Source organism: Phytophthora ramorum, assembly GCF_020800215.1.
Source record: "Phytophthora ramorum isolate Pr-102 chromosome Unknown Phyram_PR-102_s0019, whole genome shotgun sequence".
Lineage (NCBI taxonomy): Eukaryota > Oomycota > Peronosporomycetes > Peronosporales > Peronosporaceae > Phytophthora > Phytophthora ramorum.
The window spans coordinates 732472-752832 of record NW_027150665.1 but is presented as its reverse complement, the minus strand read 5'-3'; the positions used below and the strand labels follow the sequence as shown (position 1 = coordinate 752832).

The 20361-nt window shown below is 54.8% G+C and overlaps 7 protein-coding genes across 10 annotated transcripts; 3 read left to right on the top strand and 4 right to left on the bottom strand.

Annotated features, from left to right (window-relative positions):
- Positions 1-206: 206 nt before the first annotated feature.
- Positions 207-2570, bottom strand: KRP23_13950 (Formylglycine-generating enzyme; the record flags this gene model as incomplete). The annotated part of the gene is made up of 1 exon (XM_067884727.1): positions 207-2570. One exon carries the CDS (start codon positions 2568-2570, stop codon positions 207-209), a length of 2364 nt encoding a protein of 787 aa, XP_067738109.1.
- A 1480-nt stretch (positions 2571-4050) lies between these two features.
- KRP23_13949 lies at positions 4051-5550 on the top strand (the record flags this gene model as incomplete). Of its 2 annotated transcripts, none has more annotated exons than XM_067884726.1 (1): positions 4051-5550. In XM_067884726.1, one exon carries the CDS (start codon positions 4051-4053, stop codon positions 5548-5550), a length of 1500 nt encoding a protein of 499 aa, XP_067738108.1. The 2 variants fall into 2 exon arrangements, with proteins under 2 accessions (XP_067738108.1, XP_067738107.1); XM_067884725.1 differs by having other exon boundaries at positions 5269-5550.
- Positions 5551-6051: 501 nt separating this feature from the next.
- On the bottom strand, positions 6052-6453 carry KRP23_13948 (Cytochrome c oxidase subunit 5B, mitochondrial; the record flags this gene model as incomplete). Its single annotated transcript, XM_067884723.1, has 1 exon — positions 6052-6453. One exon carries the CDS (start codon positions 6451-6453, stop codon positions 6052-6054), a length of 402 nt encoding a protein of 133 aa, XP_067738106.1.
- An 871-nt stretch (positions 6454-7324) lies between these two features.
- Positions 7325-10572, bottom strand: KRP23_13947 (Chromatin assembly factor 1 subunit A-B; the record flags this gene model as incomplete). 2 transcript variants are annotated; one of them, XM_067884721.1, is made up of 4 exons in its annotated part: positions 7325-9565; positions 9845-10050; positions 10113-10446; positions 10564-10572. In XM_067884721.1, 4 exons carry the CDS (start codon positions 10570-10572, stop codon positions 7325-7327), a joined length of 2790 nt encoding a protein of 929 aa, XP_067738104.1. The 2 variants fall into 2 exon arrangements, with proteins under 2 accessions (XP_067738104.1, XP_067738105.1); XM_067884722.1 differs by having other exon boundaries at positions 10113-10443.
- Positions 10573-11390: 818 nt separating this feature from the next.
- On the bottom strand, positions 11391-13941 carry KRP23_13946 (uncharacterized protein; the record flags this gene model as incomplete). 2 transcript variants are annotated; one of them, XM_067884719.1, is made up of 4 exons in its annotated part: positions 11391-11754; positions 11835-12167; positions 13147-13366; positions 13434-13941. In XM_067884719.1, the coding sequence occupies 4 exons, from the start codon at positions 13939-13941 to the stop codon at positions 11391-11393; spliced, it is 1425 nt and encodes a 474-aa protein (XP_067738102.1). The 2 variants fall into 2 exon arrangements, with proteins under 2 accessions (XP_067738102.1, XP_067738103.1); XM_067884720.1 differs by lacking the exons at positions 13147-13366; positions 13434-13941 and having other exon boundaries at positions 11835-12205.
- A 255-nt stretch (positions 13942-14196) lies between these two features.
- Positions 14197-17416, top strand: KRP23_13945 (uncharacterized protein; the record flags this gene model as incomplete). Its single annotated transcript, XM_067884718.1, has 3 exons — positions 14197-15452; positions 15574-15931; positions 16025-17416. 3 exons carry the CDS (start codon positions 14197-14199, stop codon positions 17414-17416), a joined length of 3006 nt encoding a protein of 1001 aa, XP_067738101.1.
- An 879-nt stretch (positions 17417-18295) lies between these two features.
- KRP23_13944 (uncharacterized protein) lies at positions 18296-19339 on the top strand (the record flags this gene model as incomplete). Its single annotated transcript, XM_067884717.1, has 1 exon — positions 18296-19339. One exon carries the CDS (start codon positions 18296-18298, stop codon positions 19337-19339), a length of 1044 nt encoding a protein of 347 aa, XP_067738100.1.
- Positions 19340-20361: the final 1022 nt, after the last annotated feature.

The following is a 20361-nucleotide window of genomic DNA, read 5'->3' as shown; positions in this document are numbered from 1 at the left end:
GAGACCCACGACTGTGAACGCACTCTTAGTTAGTTATGACGAACTTTTCGGACTATCAGGGTCCGCTGCTGATAAACTACGCCGATGGATGAAGAGCTGGCCGCCCGGCTCGGTGCAACACGTACGTAGTGGTTCCGAATAACTCGCTAAGCATTTTTTAGTTTATTGATGTCTGCACTGCAAAAACCACCAATGCACTTGGTGGCTTACGCCACAACATCAAACTCGCGAGACGGCGAGATACTCTTGGCGCATCGGAAGCCGACCATAGCGGAGCGATCGTAATCTTCGCTGATCATTAGAAAGCGGTTGTGGTGTTGGGCATCAAGAGCTTGCGGGAAGTACCAATTCGGGTCGCTGTGCGTCGCTGAGATCGGGTGGTAGCTACTTCCTCCTCGAAGAAGAAGTCCGCACGTATGCGTATCACAAAACTGGTCTGTCATCTGCCATACGTAGCCCACAAGGTCTTCAACGAGAAACTTGGTCGAGCGAGAACTCTCGTGTGAACCAATAGGTCCGAGTGTGGGCAATTCCTTACTGAGGGAAACTTTTGGCAGTCGTGTGCTGTCCAACTCAGGTCCCCATGGATAGGCATCGTAGTTTTCACCGTTAGAGGCGACATACTGCCACTCCCAATCGTGCGGAAGACGCTTGCCGTAGAAAGAGGCATAGGCGTCAGCATCCTCGCGAGAAACGTGCACAACGGGGCTTTGTTCGAGGCCAGCAGCAACACTCCACGAGGCTGGGATACCCTCACGATTCTCCCAGTGCAACAAGAAGCGGCCCACCGACTTAGGGCTGTAGCCACTCGCCTTCAGGAAGGACAAATACTGCGCATTGGTCACCGGGTGCTTATCGATCAGGAAGTCCTGGACAAACAACCGCGTCGAGTGGTTGTTCCAAGGGCGGTGCTCCCATGGAAACTGTACTCCCGTTCCGAACTGAGCAGCATTCGGTGTCCAGGCAGCGACGGGTTCGATCTGTACGCCACTGACGTTGAACCACCAATTTGCTGTTCCAGACACACGCACCATATCGTCGTCTCCGGTGCCCGTCTCGCTGTGTCCATCTACGCTGCTTGAGTTGCGGACGAGCTGCTGCTGAAGCAAATTCCGTGTCGTGGAGTATTTGGACAGTGACTTGGTAGTCATGGCTTGCATCTCGTTGAGAAACTGAGCGAGATCATCGCTGGACTTCGTGACGAGGATTGCGCCAAACCCGCGCGGCTCCAAAGTCACCTGCACAAATGAACCATCCGAGTTGTTTCCTCCATTCTGACTCTGCAGCTCTACTCCGTGGTAGACGTCGTAGACGCGAACATGTCCTCCGAGTTGTGCATCCGTGAGTGGCAGCTCAAAAGTCTTGTCGTTCTGCGCGGTACTGATCACCGTGTAAAGAGTTTCTCCGCTTCCTTCGAGTGAAAAAGCGCTTGCGAACAATCCATCGCCCTTCAGCGCGTAGTACGGTGTCCACTCTCCAGTTGAGACAACGAGTCCGAACTTGCGTAGGATCGCAAACATCCTCTTGGCAGTCTCATCTTCGCGCTCAGTCATGGCGTTCCAAATGCCCCACACATTTTCCCAGACCACGTAGCCGGCGCCATTGAAGAAAGCTGTCAGCAGCTCGGCAGTTTTATCGAGCGACCACCGCGCACAGATCTGCACCATGTGTCTGGTCTCGAGGAACTTGGCGCGCGCCACCGGCGGGAAGTGCGAGTAGCCGAAGAAGTACCCCCAGCTCATCGGGTTGTTGCTCAAGAACGCTGTAGGCACGCCACCCTCGGGAGTCGCCACCAACGGCTTGCTGCAGTTGTAAAAAGCCTTGGGGACGCCGTACATGGTGTCGCCATTAAAGCCGTCGGCCTGCAACTCGGGGACCACTTCGTTCAGTGTGGTCATGTCCGCATTGTACATCCTCACCATGTCCTCCAGCCCAAACTCGTCACGCGTGCCGATGTCCCATGGGTTGTACGGGATGATCACCTTGACACCTCGGCGGTGGAAATCGGCGATCAACCCTTTCACGCCGTCGACTCCGCCCGGGAGATCACGCAGCAGGTCCCATTGGTTTCGGTTGTCGATGCCGATGTTCGGGTACGCCGGCCAGATGAGGACGCTGTCGATGGTGCCGACCCGCTTCTCCATCTCGTCCACGTACTTGTCGACCGTGTACTGCTGCGTCTCGCGGTCGTAGATGGATCGGTCGGTCATCATGAGGAAGGTCTGCACGAAATTCTGCTGCGTCCATTGCGTTTCTTGGACGTTGTAGACGTTGCAGGCGTCTTTGGCGTCGTACCGGTTGGTGACCAGCTCCATCTTCTTCCAGGTGGCCCAGTCCTGTCGCCAAGCGTCCAGCGCCTCGGGCCCATCGGGGCCGTCGATCACTTCATAGCCGTCGGGTTGCTGGTCCCAAGCGAGCACTTGGCCGAAGAAGCAACAGATTGCAGACAGGTAGAGCCCGACGGAAACGCGCATCGGAGACTTGACGTGTGTGCTGCACCGGAACTTCAGGAATGGGCCGAGGAGCTCCTCCCGAAAGATCGTCAAACGTAGCGCAGCCACGAAGTCCATCTGATTTGGTGGGGAAGCAATGGTCTCCGTATGCACAACACTCAGGGTTGCGCGTTTGTGGGCTCGCATCGGCAGTGACAAGCATTTGGTTGGCGCAAGATAGGCGATTAGTACTTCCTCCGGGCGGAAAAGATTGCCTCGATGGCCTTTCCGCAGGCTTCAGGAGGAATCCTTGTCATTTAGTCGTCGGCGGTGGTGGCAATCATTTCCAACTGAAGGAAGAACGAGGCTCAGCGACGAAGCGAAAGCTGCGCCATCTGCCGATAACCCAGCAAAAGAGCAAGCGCAGGGAAGCTGCTTAGTGAACCACAACTGGGAGCACACGAAATGGAGCGGCGGCGGCTCGAAGCCTGCCTGCACCTGCAAGTGTGCAGCTTGGTAGTGGCGTTGATGGCTCCCACCGATCAAATACTCAGCTCAAATCAAATCAAGTGGGCGTAGTGCCGCAGTTGTCCTACGCCAACACTCCCTTTCACGCTGCTCGACGAAAGCCTCGCCTGTTGTCTTGCACTACTCGCTCCTTGGATCTGGTCGCGAAACCACCGCAATCACGCACAAGGCACTCACAGCATGATGTCGCCGTGCTATCCGGGGGATACTAAATGACGTACGATGCCGTAGGGTTCTTCTAGGAAGCGTGTTGCACAGCAATCGACGCGCTGGGATCCGCAGTGTGAACGCTGGTCCTTAGCTCAAGTTGAAGTGGTTCAAGTCACACCACCACTTCGAAGTCGGGCATTTCGCGGTGATCTTGCAGAACGTCATCGAACTCATGAACGTCAACGTGTAGTAGCGATTGCACTGACGAATATGAGATCCAAGAGGCAGCGGACACTGCAAGCAGCACGCAGTGCTGGAGTGCGGATCACTCACCATCGCTGTCAAGAGCACGCTTTTTAAAGTAGCGTTAGTGTTCCACACATCCATATGTGCACCACACGACTATTCCAGAACAAAAAGCCTGTTTATTTCCTGAAAATCGACCAATCGCATGCATGGCACGCGCCTCACATACAAAATCCAAGTTTGTTCGACCACACTTAAGCGCTACTTGCTTCCCCCGCCCGCGCATTGACGATTTCGTGTCGATCCACTGGTGGGTGCTCCAAAGGCCACACACAGAGAGTCGCAGCGTTTGGCAGCATCGGCCGGCGCCACTTTAGCTCCTACACACAGACCGCGCTCCGCAGCAGCAGGCAGGGCAAGTCCAGCGCTCACAGCCACAGGTAGGAGACACGCTCGCCCATTCGCTATAAATTAGCCTCCCAAGCGCGTCTGTGCCCCTTCAGGCTCCTCGGAAGCTATTTTTAGAGGGGGTGACGCGCCCAGCGTCGCTCTTGGCTACAGCTGTAGACGAATGGATCCACTAACATTGCATGTGTCAATGCAATAGACATTGGCGACCGACCTACGACGAGGCACTTCCCCTCCCAGTCGCAGCAATTGACGACCAAGCGAGGCAAGCTGGGGCAGCGGCAGCATGGGTATGGCATGCGACGCCGAGGGCAGCGCGGTGACCGGTGAGCACGTGGTGCCGCTGGCCAACACCGGCGGCGCTTGCGGCGTCCAGGCGGACGAGACCAAGGTGGACACCGCTCCGGGTCTGAACCCGGAGGAGACTGCCATGATCCTCACGAGTCTGTGCAAAGGCCAGTTCTCTGGCGGGGCCAATGCACCGCCGGGGACCCCTGACTCTGACGACACGGGAGACTTCTCGGACGATGACGAAGACGCATCGCACCGTCGCGCCGTCGGCGGCGTTGGCAAGGTGCATCGCGTGCAGCAGATCAACTTTGATGGACCCAAAGGCAGCAAGCTGGACTTTACGGACGATGCTGGCTTCAGTCATCGCTTCCGGAACGAGAGCAATCGCGTCAAGAGCTTGGTCACCAAGCACATCTCCATCGAGGAGCTGCGCGACCATTTTGACCGCCCCATCATTGACGTGGCCAAGGACTTTGGCATCTGCATCACGCTCATGAAGAAGATTTGTCGGCGGAACGGCATCAAGAGATGGCCGCACCGCCAGATCCGGTCGCTCTCCAAGAGTATTGCCTCCATGGAGGCCGCTATGCTCAGCGCGCACGGAAACGAGCGTGAGAAGTACCGAGACCAGATTCTCAACTTGAAGATGAAGCGCGAGTCCGTCATCGCGGACCCGAACAAGGACAACTCCATGCGCCCCAAGATGTCCCCGCCGTCCTCGATGCACGGTGATTCCACAGGTCATAGCTTTCGTACGTCTTCTCACTACGTTCCCTCGACCCCCAAGCTGTCTTCGCGGCCCGGAAGTGATGCTCAAGCAGCCTCACAGGGCTATCCAGTGACGCCAACTGTCAAGATGGAAAGCTTGGCGGTGGGTGCTTCTGTACCAACTTCGAGCACTTCTACCACTGGCCCTTCTAAGGGTGGACGCTGGACCAGCGAAGAGCACGCCGCGTTCCTCGAGGGCATCCGCCTGTACGGGAAGGACTGGCGGCGTGTGGCGCAGGTGGTCATGACGCGGAGCGCAGTGCAGACGCGTACTCACGCCCAGAAATATTTATTGAAATTTGCTGGGCGCTTCCCCTTCGACACCGACGGAGTGCTGAAGGACCATCACCCGACACCAGCGCAGACGCAGGATGCGTCCATGCTGAGTCCGACGACGAGTGTGGCGTCGAGCAACGCTGCGGTGACGCCTGCTAGTGACGACAGCATGAGCAACGGATCTTGGAACTCGGAGGAGGCTCAAGCTCCAGCGAAGCACGGAGAGGCCATGGCCATGATCTTGAACGGCAGTCCGCAGGTGGAGCCGGAAGCGGAGCCACGCTCGGGTTCGGCTGCTCTTCCCCCACTTCCGTCGCGTTCAACGGTCAAGATGGAGGAGGCAGCAGCAGCGACGTTCCAGCCGCAGCAGCCGCAGTTCGCGCAACCAGGAGCAGCGCCAGCATCTTTCCAGTACTTCCCCCAACAGGAACAGCAGCGGCTTACGCCGTAGTTTGTGCCGGCCGGGAATCCCTCCTGCTGACAGCCATGTGGTGCGTGTAGGACCAATTTTGCTTGAGCGATGGAGACGTATTAGGGAGCGTGTGGTACTCGGTACTCGGTCCACGCTCTCGGTCTCTCGCTCGCAGCTCCGAGCTGCTTGTAGGATCTCAATTTTGACTAGTCGTAGAGCGGAGGAATATAGACGAACACCACCTTGGAGCTCTTCGCGCAGCTAACATCCGTTTCCTCCCGAAAACATGAGGCCATCAATGGTTCACTACGTTTCCCTGCGCCGTCAAGGCACCATTGGCATCTCACGAAAACCACAAAAGCCACCCCCGGCCTCAACGCAATGAAATGACCACCAGAACGGGGACGGACGTCTGTTGTGAGGTGACGAAGGAGGAAAAATAGTTATCATTTTTCTGTGGGGTTTTCATTTGTCACACTGGTTTTTGGCTTTCTCTCTCTTGTGTCATCGCTAGCATGTGCGACGCTTGGGAGAGGCTCTTTACTGCTGCTTGGCCTCCACCTCCTTGACGAGCTTGGCGAGCTCCTCCGGGTTGTACAGCATAAAGTACTTCTCGATCTGCGGCAGGTAGTGCACCTTGCCCTTCTGCATGTTGAACCAGTACAGGTACGACGCGTCGTTGTGCGAGACGCCCACGGTGCGCACGTCGTTGAAAGACGGCACGAGGATCGGGTCGTCCTTGGAGTTGCCCTGCGCCTCGTCCGACTCGAGCGGGTCGCGGTTGAACTTGGCCACGCCGACCTCCGCGGCCTCGAGCTCCTCGCGCTCGCGGCCCACGGCGTGCTCCAGGTCATCAGGGATGCCGCCCGTGGAGGCGAAGCTGCGCACGGCCAGGCGGGCCGAAGGGCGGAGGGGGGCGAACACGCGCGTCACGAGGCTCATACTGAAGGCTTTGGCGTCTTGGGCGGGGAAAGCGGAACTGACGGGGGTCTGGATTGGTTGTGAGGCTGAGGAGCGGTCGAGCGGACGCGCAAAAACACGCGCATAGAAACGGGTTAGAAATACATTAGCAATACGACCCGCACCCTCAGAATGTGAATAATGCTAGACGGAGGCAAACAAAAATATTGTACAATAATTGTCCTCACCGTCAACTCGTCTCTATATTACTACCGGTAGTTGATGTGCGGTTCCAACTCACTTATCGTGTCGGCTCTGCTGAAAGGTTACTTTCTCACAACGACGTTCGAAAGTGTTTTGCTTCTTTTGCAAGTTATACTCCTGTCTACTTCTAGCCCAACGTGGAGGTCACAAACGAATGGAGCAAGACTGTAACCTGCAGCGGGGTTGTGACGAATCTGCTGGAACTGAGTGGCTGCAGCAGGTGAGCCGAGTTTAATAAAGCACCCAATAGTAGACGATTCGCTGCGTCAACTACAATTAGCTATATAGGAACTCCGGTGTCTGCAAAGGGCTCAAACTAGCTATCGGAGCTTAGACGTCAAGAGTTGTATGCATTACTGAGTATATGCATATATTATTTTGCAGCGTGAAGAGTGCTTATGACCAATTGCTGCATCGCTACGCTTGTCGGTGACGGCTGCACGTACAGAAGCATTTAAAATTGTAGAAAGCACTTAGAAATTTGCAATTAAAAATGACGGGTTCACAAAGATGCGCGTTCGCGGGCACCGACACTTGCCTCAACATTTGCATCGCCATGCGTGCATTGAGCACGCCTTCTGCATTACGCGAGTTATATCCTCGACGACTCGTGCTTTCAAAGATCTCATTACCCAGCAAGTTAGTCAGGCTAATCCACCGAAATGACCTCGACGCTGTCGCCCTCCTTCGGTTTCTCCTGCTGCTGCTGAGATTTCGGTGAAGAAGTCGCAGCGGTCTCATCCTTCTTCTTTAGCCAGGCATCTAATAACGGGTGAGCGGCCTTTGCCGGAGATGGCGTTGCGGACGAAGCTGCAGACGTCGATTGGACCGATCCGGTGCTCGGGGACGCGGCAGGCTGCTTCGCTGATGTCTTCTGCGGTGTGGCTTTCTGCGACTTGGTCTTCTGTGGCGTTGCCTTCTGTGGCGTTGCCTTTTGTGGTGTCGCCTTCTGAGGCGTAGCTTTCTTTGGTGCAGCCTTCTTTGGTGCAGCCTTCTTTGGTGCAGCCTTCTGGGGAGCAGCTTTTTGTGATGTCGCCTTCTTCTCGACGGGTGGTGCTAGCGCTCCGGCGACAGCTGGAGCTGCAGCAGCAGCAGCAGCAGCCTTTTGCTTCTCCAACGCTTGTTGCTGCTCCTTCTTTCGCTGCTGCTCTTGCCGTTCAGATTCCAGCCGCTTCTGCTCCTCTTCATACTCGCGCGCCTTCCGCATCAAAGTCGACTCGAACACGGGCTCGACCAACAGCTCAGCAGCGAGCCCAGAAAAGTGGCTCTCGGTACACGCATCGACCCCGCTTTGCGTGCACCAAAACGGGCCAATGATCTGGGGCTCTAGCTTCGCTGGCTTCATCGCTTTTGCCTTTACTCGCTTCTTCTGCAGCTGCGACGGCAGCTTGTGCTTTGTCGGTGACGATGGCCCCTCAGCGCTTTCCATCGGGCCATCTTCAGCCGCTGCATCGTCCATGTAATCGACCTCGTCCTCGTAAGCCAGCCACTGGTCTCCGTAGTCCAGGTTGTCCTCATCGGATTCCTCGCCATCACTGTCGGCATCAGACAAACTCTCACCAGGCTCCTCTTCTTCCCACTCATCGTCGCTATCCACGGAGTAATCAAACTTGGAGAACTGTGCAAGTGGTCGGCGGCCCCCATGAAACAGTCGGCTTTGCGTGCTGAACGTGCCATAGTACGCCGGCCGGACATTCTCGTAGAACTGCAGCAGCTTCATGATGCCCAGCTTCGGGTCCTTGTGCCGCCGAGCACTCCAGGCTTGAGGAGGAAGGTTATCTGTTAACTTCTTGGTCGCGTCTCGCTTGTTCTTCAACGATGAAAAGATGGACTGTCGTGAAGTATCAGGTGAAGAAGAAGCATCGTTGCTGGAGCCCAAGAAACTAATGGCAGCATCCATGCGGACCATCTTCGCGCTTCGGGTTTCTCCTGCCGCGCCTGTCATCTCCATATCTTCGTCGCCTGTTATATCAATGGCCGAGTCACTTGTACCAGCACCATTTGATCCAGCAGTCTCTGCGCCAGCATTGTCTTTAGATTGGACAAAGAATGACTTGAATATCTTTTGCCGCTTCGATGATTTGATTTCCTTTTCCTCTTCCTTGAGTTCGCGTTTCCGTTTTTCCTCGTCCTTTGCCTGTTGACGCTCGACTTCGTGTCGCTTTTTCTCTTCGGCAGCTTGTCGTTTCTCCTGCTCTTTTGCCTCCCGGTCCTTCGCCTTTTGCACTTCAGCATCCACAACAAACCCAAACTTTCCGACCTTTGCTTCCTCAGCACTCACCTTGGCCTCATCGACCGGCTTCTGATGCAAGAGCTGAACAACCCGTGCCAATGTTTTCAACTGTTGACCGAGACGCTTGCGATGCTTGCGCATGCGCTTTACGGTCTTCTGTGCTTCATCCCCGAAGTATTTCTCGAGGTTACCAACTTCCCATATCCACAGTGCGTCCGCACTTGTGTCTTCAAATAAATTCGCTTTCGCGGGGCGGACACCATGCGGCGTGCGTTGTGCAAGCATTTTAATCTCCATCTCCATCGTCAAAACTGCTGCGCTGTTTACGCTTTCCGTATCAAAGCTGATGGTCTTCTTGGTGTTGGAGCCTGTCTCCATATCAACGTCATCTGACTCGATCTCTTTCTTAAACGAGGCCAAAAGTTCGGTGGTCAACACCGACAAACTACATGTCCGTCCTTGAATGCACTTTACAATTAGGCTTTTCACTTCGTGGGGAAACTCGATCGTTGATGGCAACGCGACTGTCTCTCCAGCATTACTGGTAGACTGTGCGTGCTCCCGCAGTTTTTGCCACGTCTCGGAAAGAGTCTGGCGAGCCTTCTCGTGCTCGACAGTCACGTCCAAGTCGCAATCTAATCCGGCTCCATAGATATCCTGCATAAGCACATCACTCTCCNTCACTCTCCTGTTTGGATTGCAGCAGCTCCGTGAATAATCGAGTCAGCTCTTCCATCTTCAGCTTGTATGTGTCAACGCGGGCCTGAATAACGGGGTCCAAGGGCTCCACCGGTGCAGGCTTCGCTTCCGCCGCTACAGCTTTCTCCTTCATCTTTTGCTGCCGTTTCGTCGGGGTCTTCGCCGTTGGTTTGGCTTTCGCCTTTGTCGCTTTCCCCTTTTTAGCGTCTTCACTTTCTACTACTGACTTAACTGCACCCTATCTGCTGTCAAATCAACAGTTGCAGCAGCATCTTCAGCAGTCTCCTCCTTATCTCCACTTGTAACTCTCTCCGCAGATTTTGCATCCTCGTCGCTAACATCCACGATCTCTGCGTCCGAAACAACAGCATCGCCCGAGATCGGAGCACCAGCAGGGACAATCTCCCCGCCGCTCTCCAGTTCAGCTCTCGCTCGTTTCGCCTCTGGCGTATTGAACACATCTCCCTCGTCCTCCAGGTCCTCGTCGTCTCCTCATCTCCAGGACCGTCATCAGCATGAGGAGAAATGAAGCGCCGAGGCTGCCTCTTCTTGGGCTTGGGTTTAGGCGACGCCTTGGTCTTCCCCTTGGCTTTAGCCTTGGTTTTAGCCTTCGTTTTAGCAGTAGCAACCTTCTTTTTAGCTGGAGGCTTCTCCTCGGCTTTCTCCGCCTCAATTTTATCACCAGTTGTAGCCTCCAGTTTAGCAGCAGGCGACGAGGCTCTCGGGCGCTTGGTCGCGCTGCTCTTGGCCTCCAGTTCCTTCGCCTCCTCCGTCTCCTCGCCGGGCTTCTTGGGCGAGAAGAAGGCGGAGATGGAGGCCTGTTTTGGACCCTTCTTCTGCTGGAAACCCCCATACAAAGCGTCAGAACAGTGAGATGCGGACTGCTAGAGGCCTTTACGCGGCTATTCGGACGCTTTGGACAGCGCGAAAGGGCTGAAATTGGACACGAGACGCACCTCCACCATGCTGCGTCTACGGGGCGGCGACGGCGGGGCTGGACACAGAGCGCAGTGGCGAAGTGCTGCGCGACACAAAACCGAGTGACCCGGAGCCAACTCGTTTGGCGTTTTGGCGCGAGGACGACTGATCCCTCATGAAAGTGACCGTAACCTCGTTAGAGTGGCTTAAGGTACAGTGTACCGGGATGAAATTGACGTTGAAGCTTTTGATCGGACAAATACTTTTTAAACTTTAAGGCTGTGCAGCTGGAGACGCTGTCGTGGACGTCGGCTTCGCAATCGGAGCTTTGAAAGCTGTCGTGAATGTTTCGTAAAACTGTGCCCATGGGGGGCCAGTCGGGTGGGATGCTACAGGAGCTGCTGAAGGTGCAGCCGTCGCGGTGACTGCTGAGTATTGCTGGGGCTGCAACACTCTGTGTGGTGGCCGCTGCACTAACAGGAGGGGGGCACTGGTTGCAACCATCCCAGCACCAAGGCTGGCAACAGGCTGGGCAACGTTACCGGTAGTCGACACAGAAGGAGGCGTGTTCTCGTTCGCGTGGGGTCTATCAGCAGCGGCTCACCGCTGGGTACAGAGCCTAACGCTGTCTGTTCCGCCGCAGCCTGTGCTCTACGAGCTTCAGCCGCCTTCCTTCCTTCAAGCGCCTTCTCTCGCTCCAGTTGCTGCAGTCGTGCTTCCTCGCTAATATAGTACTCCTCCACCTCAGCCATCTGCGCCTCGAACTCATCCCGCGACACGAACCCCCGCGAGTAATTTGCCTCTTCTCTCATCGCGGAGTTCCTCCGCAATACGCTTCGTGACCTCGTGATAAGAGGCTTCAACATCAGCTGTAGCGCCCCCGATAAACTCCTTCCATCTCGTTCCGGCGCTCTTCATACTGATTCGTCCGAAACAGGGTTGCCGTCCTCTCCACCTTCAGCGGGCTTGCCATTTCAACGTCGCCATCCCCTGTTGCGTCTTCACTCTCTCCGTCTTGATGTTCATCGTCTTCTTCTTGCTCCTCCTCCTCCTCCTCATCGACGCCTTCACCGTCGTCTGGTGATGCAGAGCGCCTAATAGCTCTCAAATATGCTAAATACTCACTGTTATGCTTGGCGTGCTCTTCGTCCAGCTCGCTGTCGTCGATCATCGACCCAAGCTCACAATTCCAGCAAACGTTCTCGTCGCCATTCTCTCTCGCGCACTTTCTGTGAAAATATTTCGTGCAGGTTGGACAGCGCACTAATCTGGACGGCAGCCCGGTTTCTTCGCACAGCTCGCACATGACCTTCTCTGGGCGTGTTCGCGTACGCTCATACCGAGCGTCGGAACATACCACGTTCGATTTCCTGACACGGGTGTTGTCGGGATCGCCACAGGTAGACCTGTACCTTTCATTTGAGTGTTAGCAGGCAGGCCTTGCTTCAGCGTAGCTGTAGTTGCTACACTTGCTCGTGGAGTAGGCATCGGTGACTCTGCGTCGCTATCCTCCGAGTCGCTCAGGTTTGTCAAGTCCACAACGTCTAGAAGTTTTAGCTGGGATCGGCTCACCTCTTCAGGGTCATCGTCTTCCTCGGCATCTTCATCTCCACACTCACGCATAAACGCCAGAAATTCAGGACTGCAATATCCTAGGATAGGGGGCTCCACAGGAGTCATTTCAAGTGGCGCGGCGTTGACCTTGACGAATAGAACTGCATCTCCATCAGCAGAGTCTGTAACGATTGGTGAGGGCTTTGTCCGCTGATGGCCTCATCGGTGCGCTTCATTCCTTCAGGGTGCTTCTTTTTGGCAATAGTACATTAGTAAAAGTACCCGCTTTCGTCATGTCAGCATTCCTGTTGGTGGGAGAAGATACCTTCGTTGCGGCAGGCTTTACGATAGCGATACCTTCAGCCGAAGAGTACGGTACTGCTGCTGCATTTGTCGACGGGTTCGTAGTGACTGGTGCCAGCCTTGACGTCGCTGGCGCGGGTACCGATAGAGATATTGATGGTACTCCTGATATCATGGCAGTTTGAGCTACCTCTGTCGGCACTGGTGAAGACGCTGGTGCGGGCGGTATTCCGGTTTTTGCTACCGCTGCTACCTTTGTCTTCACTTGTGACGTTGTTGGCATAACTGCTGAGCTCCCTTGAGCAGGTTTGGAAAATGTCGGCGCTACTTGTACAGGCGTTGGCTTCAAAACTGCAGGTGGCAGCACTGCAACGGTCGGTGATACCAGATCCGGTTTAGATGACGGTCGAGGTGGGTTTGAACTTGGAAGCGGTGCAGGCGGTGCCGAAGATTGTGCAGGTGTTGGTGCTGCCGGTGCTGCTACTACTGTCTTCAGCGATGGTACCGTTAGTACTCCGGGTGCTTTGATTGGGTTCGTGGCAGCGTTTGCGGCTGGTTTTGCTTCAGAAATGGTTTTTTTAGTTGTGTCTGGAGGTGCTGTTGATGGCGCCTCCAGTCCCATTACTTCATTTGCGCTAGGACCCGCAGATACCGTTGCTGCGGCTGGTCCCACAGACGTTGAACTTGTCGCCTTCGAAGACGCCGATGAATTCGCTTTCAGAGCCGGTGGTTGGCTTCGTCGGGCCACCGCCAGGCCATCGAACACAGTAACGAAGTCCGACGCCTGGAACTCAACGGCGTCGAACGCTCGAGATTGGAAAAACGGGTCCTCCTCCTCGCTTCTCGATACCACCTGCACTGCGCCCGTCTCTAGTTGCACTGCATTCTTCACTGCTGCGTCTGTTGGAGCAGTCGAAGCAGGGGCCTCGATACCTGTTGCTTCTCCTGAATCCGTCAGTTTAGCCTTCCCCTGCTCTTTTTTATCTGCAGGCGGTGGTCTCGGCTCCACTGACTTGGGATCTACCGGTTTCGCTTGAGCAGGTCGAATCACCTGCATCGGTTGGGACCACCGCCTTAACAGCATTTGCAGCTGCAGGGTGCGAGCGCGCGGCACCTCCATCTGCTGCGTGCTTCCTCATCACGGCTACCTGCTCCATCGACGGGAAGTCGCTCTCTTTGAAGAATACCGTCGGGAACACCCGACTCTGGAATAACTCACGTTGCCCGCTGGCATCCCCATGATTTTCTTTTTCTCTCCTGCTCGTGGCCTTCTGCACCACTACTTGGTCCTCCTCGTCGTCCGAGATGAGGTCGATCACGTCCGGCTGCGGTCTCTTCTTTGAGGTATTTTTGGTCTCCTCGTACCTCCTCTTCTTGCCATTTGAGTGCACCGCATCCTCACGCAGCCGATTGGTTGAGGCACTCGTGTGGCTTTTGGCCTGGTCGCTGCGCCTGGACACTGCAGTCTTGGAGCGGCACTTGTCGCACTCCTCGTGTTCCGAGCTGAAGTTGAGGCAGCCGCAAGTGCGGCACGTCACGCCCCGAGCGCCTCGCGCCATACTGCGCTGATACTGAACTATGGACTTGCGCGGTCCAGGCGATGACTCCACGATGATTGGAGGAAAAATGAAATATCATTCAGCCAATGAAAAGAGACACGATCATCCAGCATGTAGCCATCGTGTCAAGGTACGTGTTGCAGTTGCACTTTTGCAGCAGCCCAAAATTAGAGCAGTTGAAGCAGTTGGCTGCTCACTTTTAGCTGTGCATGACTTGTAGCGGGCAGGGCTGCTGGAGACGGAGGCAGACGCGTCATGCAGCCAGGCTACGCCCTGCTACGCGGTGGCGAAGTCGGCGATGAACGGCTCAGTGCGGCGGAGGAGGAAGAAGTGGGCAGCAATTACGACTCGCTGTGGGATGACGTTGACGGTGGCAATGCTCCGGATGAGTTGAGGTCGCCACGGGGCCACGATGCGCACTCCATCATCGACGTGCTGTCCAGTCAGCTCCAGAACCGAGAGATCCCGCGATACTTGGACGAATTCGAGGTCGTGATCCCTGACGCTGAGGTGGTGGTCGGAGCTGTGCCGATTGAAGAGGTGCAAGAGCGAGAGCAACAAGTGGAGGAGGCGAGGCTGCGTCAAGCGGAGCTGGAGAGCAGTTTATATCGCCAGCGCGAGCTTCGTTTGGCGCAGCAAGAAGCACTCGCTCGAGAGCGTTTGCTGCAGGAGGCTCGTCGGCGACATGCCGAGTTGGTCCTGAAAGATCGACAGGCTGCCGAGGCCATGCAGCTGCGAGCACGACGAATTGGACACGTATTCCAGCAGGCCGAAACCCACTTAAAGGACACCTTGAAGAAGCAGGAGGCACGAGTCGAAGAGCTTTATGGGTCGTTGATGCCCTCACGTGTCCCGCAGAGTCGGAAGCGCTATCGAGTTGAATGGGCCAGGATACCGTTGACGATTCGGATTCGTGCTCGTATGCTTAATGCTGTCAAGGACAAATTGCCACCCGGCCAGTATGTCATGGTGGTGACTTTGTACGATCGACTGGGTGGTCATGCACTGCACTGGACGAACTGGGACCCAGAAGTATCTCGAAACGCGCAAAGTACTAGCGATAACAGTTCGACGCGTACGCAGGTCGGCCGGCCAAACTTCACGCGGCCATTCCGCCACCGCGGCCGCTTCTACAATACAGAGGTGCTCGTCAATCAGGACATGTTTGTGGTTTGTCCGCCAGACGTCGAGCTCCGACCAGGAAATACGCTCGTATTTGAGCTGTTCCTACTCTCCCCAGCAACATCCGCCGCATATGCCGGAAACAACGTCATGTCCATGCCCAGAAAGAGACGACGTCGAGGTGGTCAGCTCCTGGACCAAAGCATGGCAATGCAGACCGACCATGTCGTAGCCTGGGGGGCTCTACCGCTCACCACACCAGAGTTTCAAGTTGTACAGGGCAAATTCAAGCTGCCGCTCCTGCGCGGCGAAATGGACCACACGATGGACAAGTATCAGGACATGGAGCGGATGTATCAACAGGACCTATCCTCGTGGCTCTGTAATTTGTATGTTCAAGTATCACCTCCCAAAGCCTCCAGCTGTGCTGCTGCATCGAGCACCACGAAGCCGGCTGAATGGCGATGACCCCTTTGATGCTGAGATCGACGAGCGTGGTGGTCTACTAAGACTCACGCTTCCTGAAGTGGAGAACAATCACCAACGGTATATGCGTAAGATGTCTACCGCACCCAACAGCAGCAGCGTGCCAACATTTCGAAAGCGCTCGCGGTCTCCAGTCCATCAACGCTCTAGCGAGGGGTTACATCAAGAAGGAGTTTTGCAGGAAGCCGAAGAGGAAGGCGGTGGAGAATCCCCAGCAACAAGCAGTGGGAAACATGGTGGTGGTGCAGCCGTGAAACCATACTCGTCTGCGTCGACACTGCTGGTGGATGAAGAAGACGCCTACACTAAGAAGAGGAAACCCAAACAACCCCGCGAATTTTGTCTCCGTCGCGGTGGAAGTGGAAACGCTGGTTTAGTCCGAGTAAGAAAACTCGAGTCTACGTACGGCCTTGCTTTGCACATTGGTATAGTTGACAACAAGCTAACTCTGTTTCTGGTGATGAAAAATAATTAGTCAGGCGACGCAGTGGAGATGCAGCAAAGCCACAGCCAGTCTCATAAAACAATTCCACTAAACGGTGAGAATGACGAGGACGAACGTGCTCGCTTGCTGACAGACCAGGCAAGTAGTCGAGAGCTAGGTTTCGACGGGTTACGAGTGTCTGATCATTTTGAAGAAGATGTGGACATCCCAGAAGCTGAGGAGGACGTAACCAACGGACAGCTAGACGTGGAGAACTACGCGTTCTCTGTGAACACTGCAGCTTCGATGGAGACTGCGCGGCATCAGCGATTTCATGCACAACGAAAATTGCATTATCTGCGGCACGAACTGCTGGTAGATTTGGGTTTCTCAAACTGGCACACACTCGAATTCTGGAGACTCCTAGCCATGCTGCTGTTTGCGTGTTGGGTTCGACTTTACGTGCACTACGTGACACAGTGGCTCTTTCTACGAGGCAATCGAGTGCCCGTGTATGACTTCCAGCCGCGCTGGACGACGTGCATTGTCAAGTATACGTGGCAGACTGTCGCCACCCACACTGAAATCGGCCTTCTGTCGCTCGGGGTACTAGGCAACACGATAATGTTCGCCTTCCTATCCGGCGCGGCAGCCTTAGGTCAACGCTACGTCGGGGATTTACCAGCGTTCGGCTCAAACTTCGTTGTCTGCGCTGGCATTGCCACTGTCTTGGACCCATTTCTCGTGCTCGTAGTCGATGTGCTTTCTCACCATTACGGCTGCTCGCAGCTCAGCGAATGCGCTGTCTCACTGACAGCTTCTGGTTGTTCCTGTGTAAACGGTGACTGGTTCAAGCTGTATGTTCGCTTCCAAGCGCAAGAAGGCAGTGGTCTCGTGGGGATATTCATCGTGCTGATCCTGTATGTTGCGCTCACGTGTCTGTCACTAGGGGCACTCTACATCTACCTGCTTTACATCCACATGAACGGGCGGATGCTCGACGTGTATCGCCGTGTTCATGGTCACGAAGACTCGTTTTTCGTGCCCCACGATGCCGAGATTTCACTGCAAGAATTGCAGACGGTGTGTACTCAGGCTACGCGTTGGAAAGGTCCGCGGGGCACTCAGCGCAAGGTATTTGTTCACGAGTACGCACTATCGGATCCACTGGACCCACTATTCCGAGAAACCAACACGCACATTGCCGTCTACAACGTAGAACTCGACGGCACTCGGGAGCTGCACCGCCACTTTCTTAAAATGCCAGACGGAGCGGTGCTGGAGCTGTTCGGTGAGCTGGGCTCGAACACGGATGGTAACTGGAAGAACGATGCTCCACAGGGAGCTGCGTCCCTTGCATTGCTGTACAATATCCTTCAAGACGTCCAGCGAGACGACACCTCGGCGTCGATGACTGGAGCCGCAATTTTCGACAGTCTGTAGAAATGATAAACTTCGTCAAAGTAATGGTACCACTTCAAGTATCACACCTAGAGACTGTAGCATCATGCTTTTAAAAGTCTGTCAAGACGCTTACTCACGAGTTTGAAGAACTAATTACCTACCTGGGCCCTCGTTCAAACAACTGTGTCGATCCACCAAAGCGACATCGCGAGGAAGGTTGTAATGTGTCGTTTAGGGAATATATTTGTCAAGCTGCGTCCACGTGGGTGGCGATCAATTCAAAGTAGTGTGCAGTGGTAAACCGCATTGACACTGCCGAGAGTTGTTCACCGCCTGAAAATCACCGATTTTCCTTGTTGCACGAACGCCATTCCTTGGGGCCACTTTCCTCGAAGATTAGCCAACACAAAGTCGTCCGCTAGTATCTCGGCGCCATTCACCAGCCCAGATCCCTACGGACGATCGGCAAGTCACTTTCGTCTTTTGTAATAGCTCATAGTGCCACACAATTGCGTCGTTCCTGAGCCACATTGTAGGAGTCCTGAAGTGGCCCGACAGCCATCATGATCAATTCACGTTGCCCTCCATTAGGTATGCATGTCCAACTACAAGAGTAGTACCCAAGACCAACACAAGCATAAGACTGCATTTTGGTTCAGTAGCTGCCATATGACCATTCCTGTCCCCACCTCTGACTCAGAGTCTGAGGTCTTGTAACACTGCATTTCTTCGGATTACAAGTCGATAGGGTTCACGAAGAACGAACGACAGCTGCAGTCAATGCGCGACGCAACTCTTAGCTGTGCTCGCTCCGAGTGCAACCGGCGTTAACAGTGAAAAATGAAAAAAAATAAAAACAGCACTTTGAAACTTGCACGCAGCAGCATCAAGCTTCCCGAACGCACTATTTCGGACTTCATGAGTGTCGCCCCGGCGAACGTGGGCTTCCAGTCTAGCACTTCAAGCAGCTCCGACATCGCGGATCGGAATACAAAGAGGAGGCGAAAAGTCTCAAACGCTCAGACAGCTGTCGTCTGCGCACTCAATGGAAGTCGTCGTCCTCAACGCAGACCCCGTGCAGCCAACAAACGCGGTTCTGCTCATGAGGTTCGCATGCTAAGAGCGCAAGTGGCGTCCATGGAAGAGGAACTGCGCGGTCTCAAGTTGAAGTGGACGGCGACTTTACCGGATGAGAACACGTTAGCAGCAGCGTACCGCGCCACCTTGAAGAAGTATGCGGTGATTCAGACCGAGACAACCCGCAGAGAGCTGCAGCAAATGCTTTTGCAACAGAAACTGTTCTTTGCTACGCTACAGACCGCTGCCCAGCGCGCGCCGCTGTACTCTACCAGGAAGAACATTCACGACATGATTCACTTTGGCACTCATCTCGGGCGCGATTCAACGGACCGCGAGGATATGCTGAAGGCGCACTACAAACGAGCTATCGCCACGCTACCGGCAATCATGAATCGCATCACTAAAGTGGGGATCGACGAGGACCCTTCACAAGTTGAAGGTCCCTCTGGTGCGGATATGATGCCTCTCTCTCATATGGAGATCGCCGGCTGTGAAGGCGGCACACTAATTTCAAGCGTCTTCATGTCGGAAATTCCGCACACTACATTGGAGGAGGCGTACGCAGGTGTACTGGCATTTTTCGACTCCATCCCAACGTGGATGAAGCACCACTTTGGTATTAATACCACGCACACGAGACTCAACAGACCGGACTCGCCTATCATCTATTGGCGCTCGACTCTTGACGGAGGTGGGTTGCCAGCGACTGTGAACCACATCGTGTGCTCGGAGCTCACACCGTCGCACGGAATGCTGCACATGGACGCCATCACGAATGATCCTCTAAATCCTATTCCCAGGACCTGCCCGTTAGAATATGGCATCTGTGGGCTTACAATTACTCCATCCAAGGGGCGATCACTGGCAGAGCCACGTCCGTGACGTTGCGGTGGGCGGCTGTGTACCGCTACAAGTTAATGCCGAATGACCCAGCGATCAAGCAAGACCTGGAGATCGTCCGTCCCATCTTGAATGGAGACCTGATCACTTCCGTAGTGTGTGAATATATTCGCAGTAAGAAGCAGGCACCGACGCTCGGAAACTAGCCTTTGCAAACGAGTACGAAAGCAACAAGACGACGTGGAGCGACCTCATATATTATAGTGCTGGAATTAGAAACTGTTCATCTTATCCTACTGCAGTCATTAGGATGCACACTCGGCGATTTCCAACGCAAGTGCATGTACGAGAACTTGCAGCAACCAGCCGCAGTTACGGCAAGCCTCGTTAAACCGAGTCCGTGCTTGCGCTCGTCACCAAGCTATTACTTAGCCCTAAATAAAATCGCATGGTGTTCCCCGTTCCCTGACAAACAAATATTACTACACTGGCGAGGTATGGATATGTACCGACAGTCCTGGCCTCAACTTGGAAAGCACGTATTGCATGTAGAGTATGCGGATATACATGTAGAGCGCCATTTGACCTGATGTGCAGATGAATCTCGCGTGGAAGCTCAATACGGGTGCTTTCCTGCTTTCATGTCCTTGTTTCACAGCGTCGTTGACAATGTACGGCGCACCTGTTGCGACCAACCAGTATAAGAGCGACTGCATTGTCGCAGTGGCGACCCGCCAGTCTGGCGGGTTACCTGAATTTAACGAGCCTCCGACCGCAGAACCAACTGAAAGCCTCAGATCCTTATGATTCCAGCAGTACAAGTGGTTGATGCCTTAGATAGGCGCACAGCCGCCAAAGCGTTTGTTAGCCAACCCTTTCTCTTCCAACTCACAATTCAATCGGCGGCCCCCTCACTATTACGATTGGCGAGTTCGAGCTATACCTCATGGCACCTGTATCCGAGTCGGACTCGTCCTTCAGCGGCCATGACCCCGAAGCAACGGCTCAGGCGACCAAGAAGCGACGGAGACCCCCTCACACAAACGAGGATATCATCCGAACTC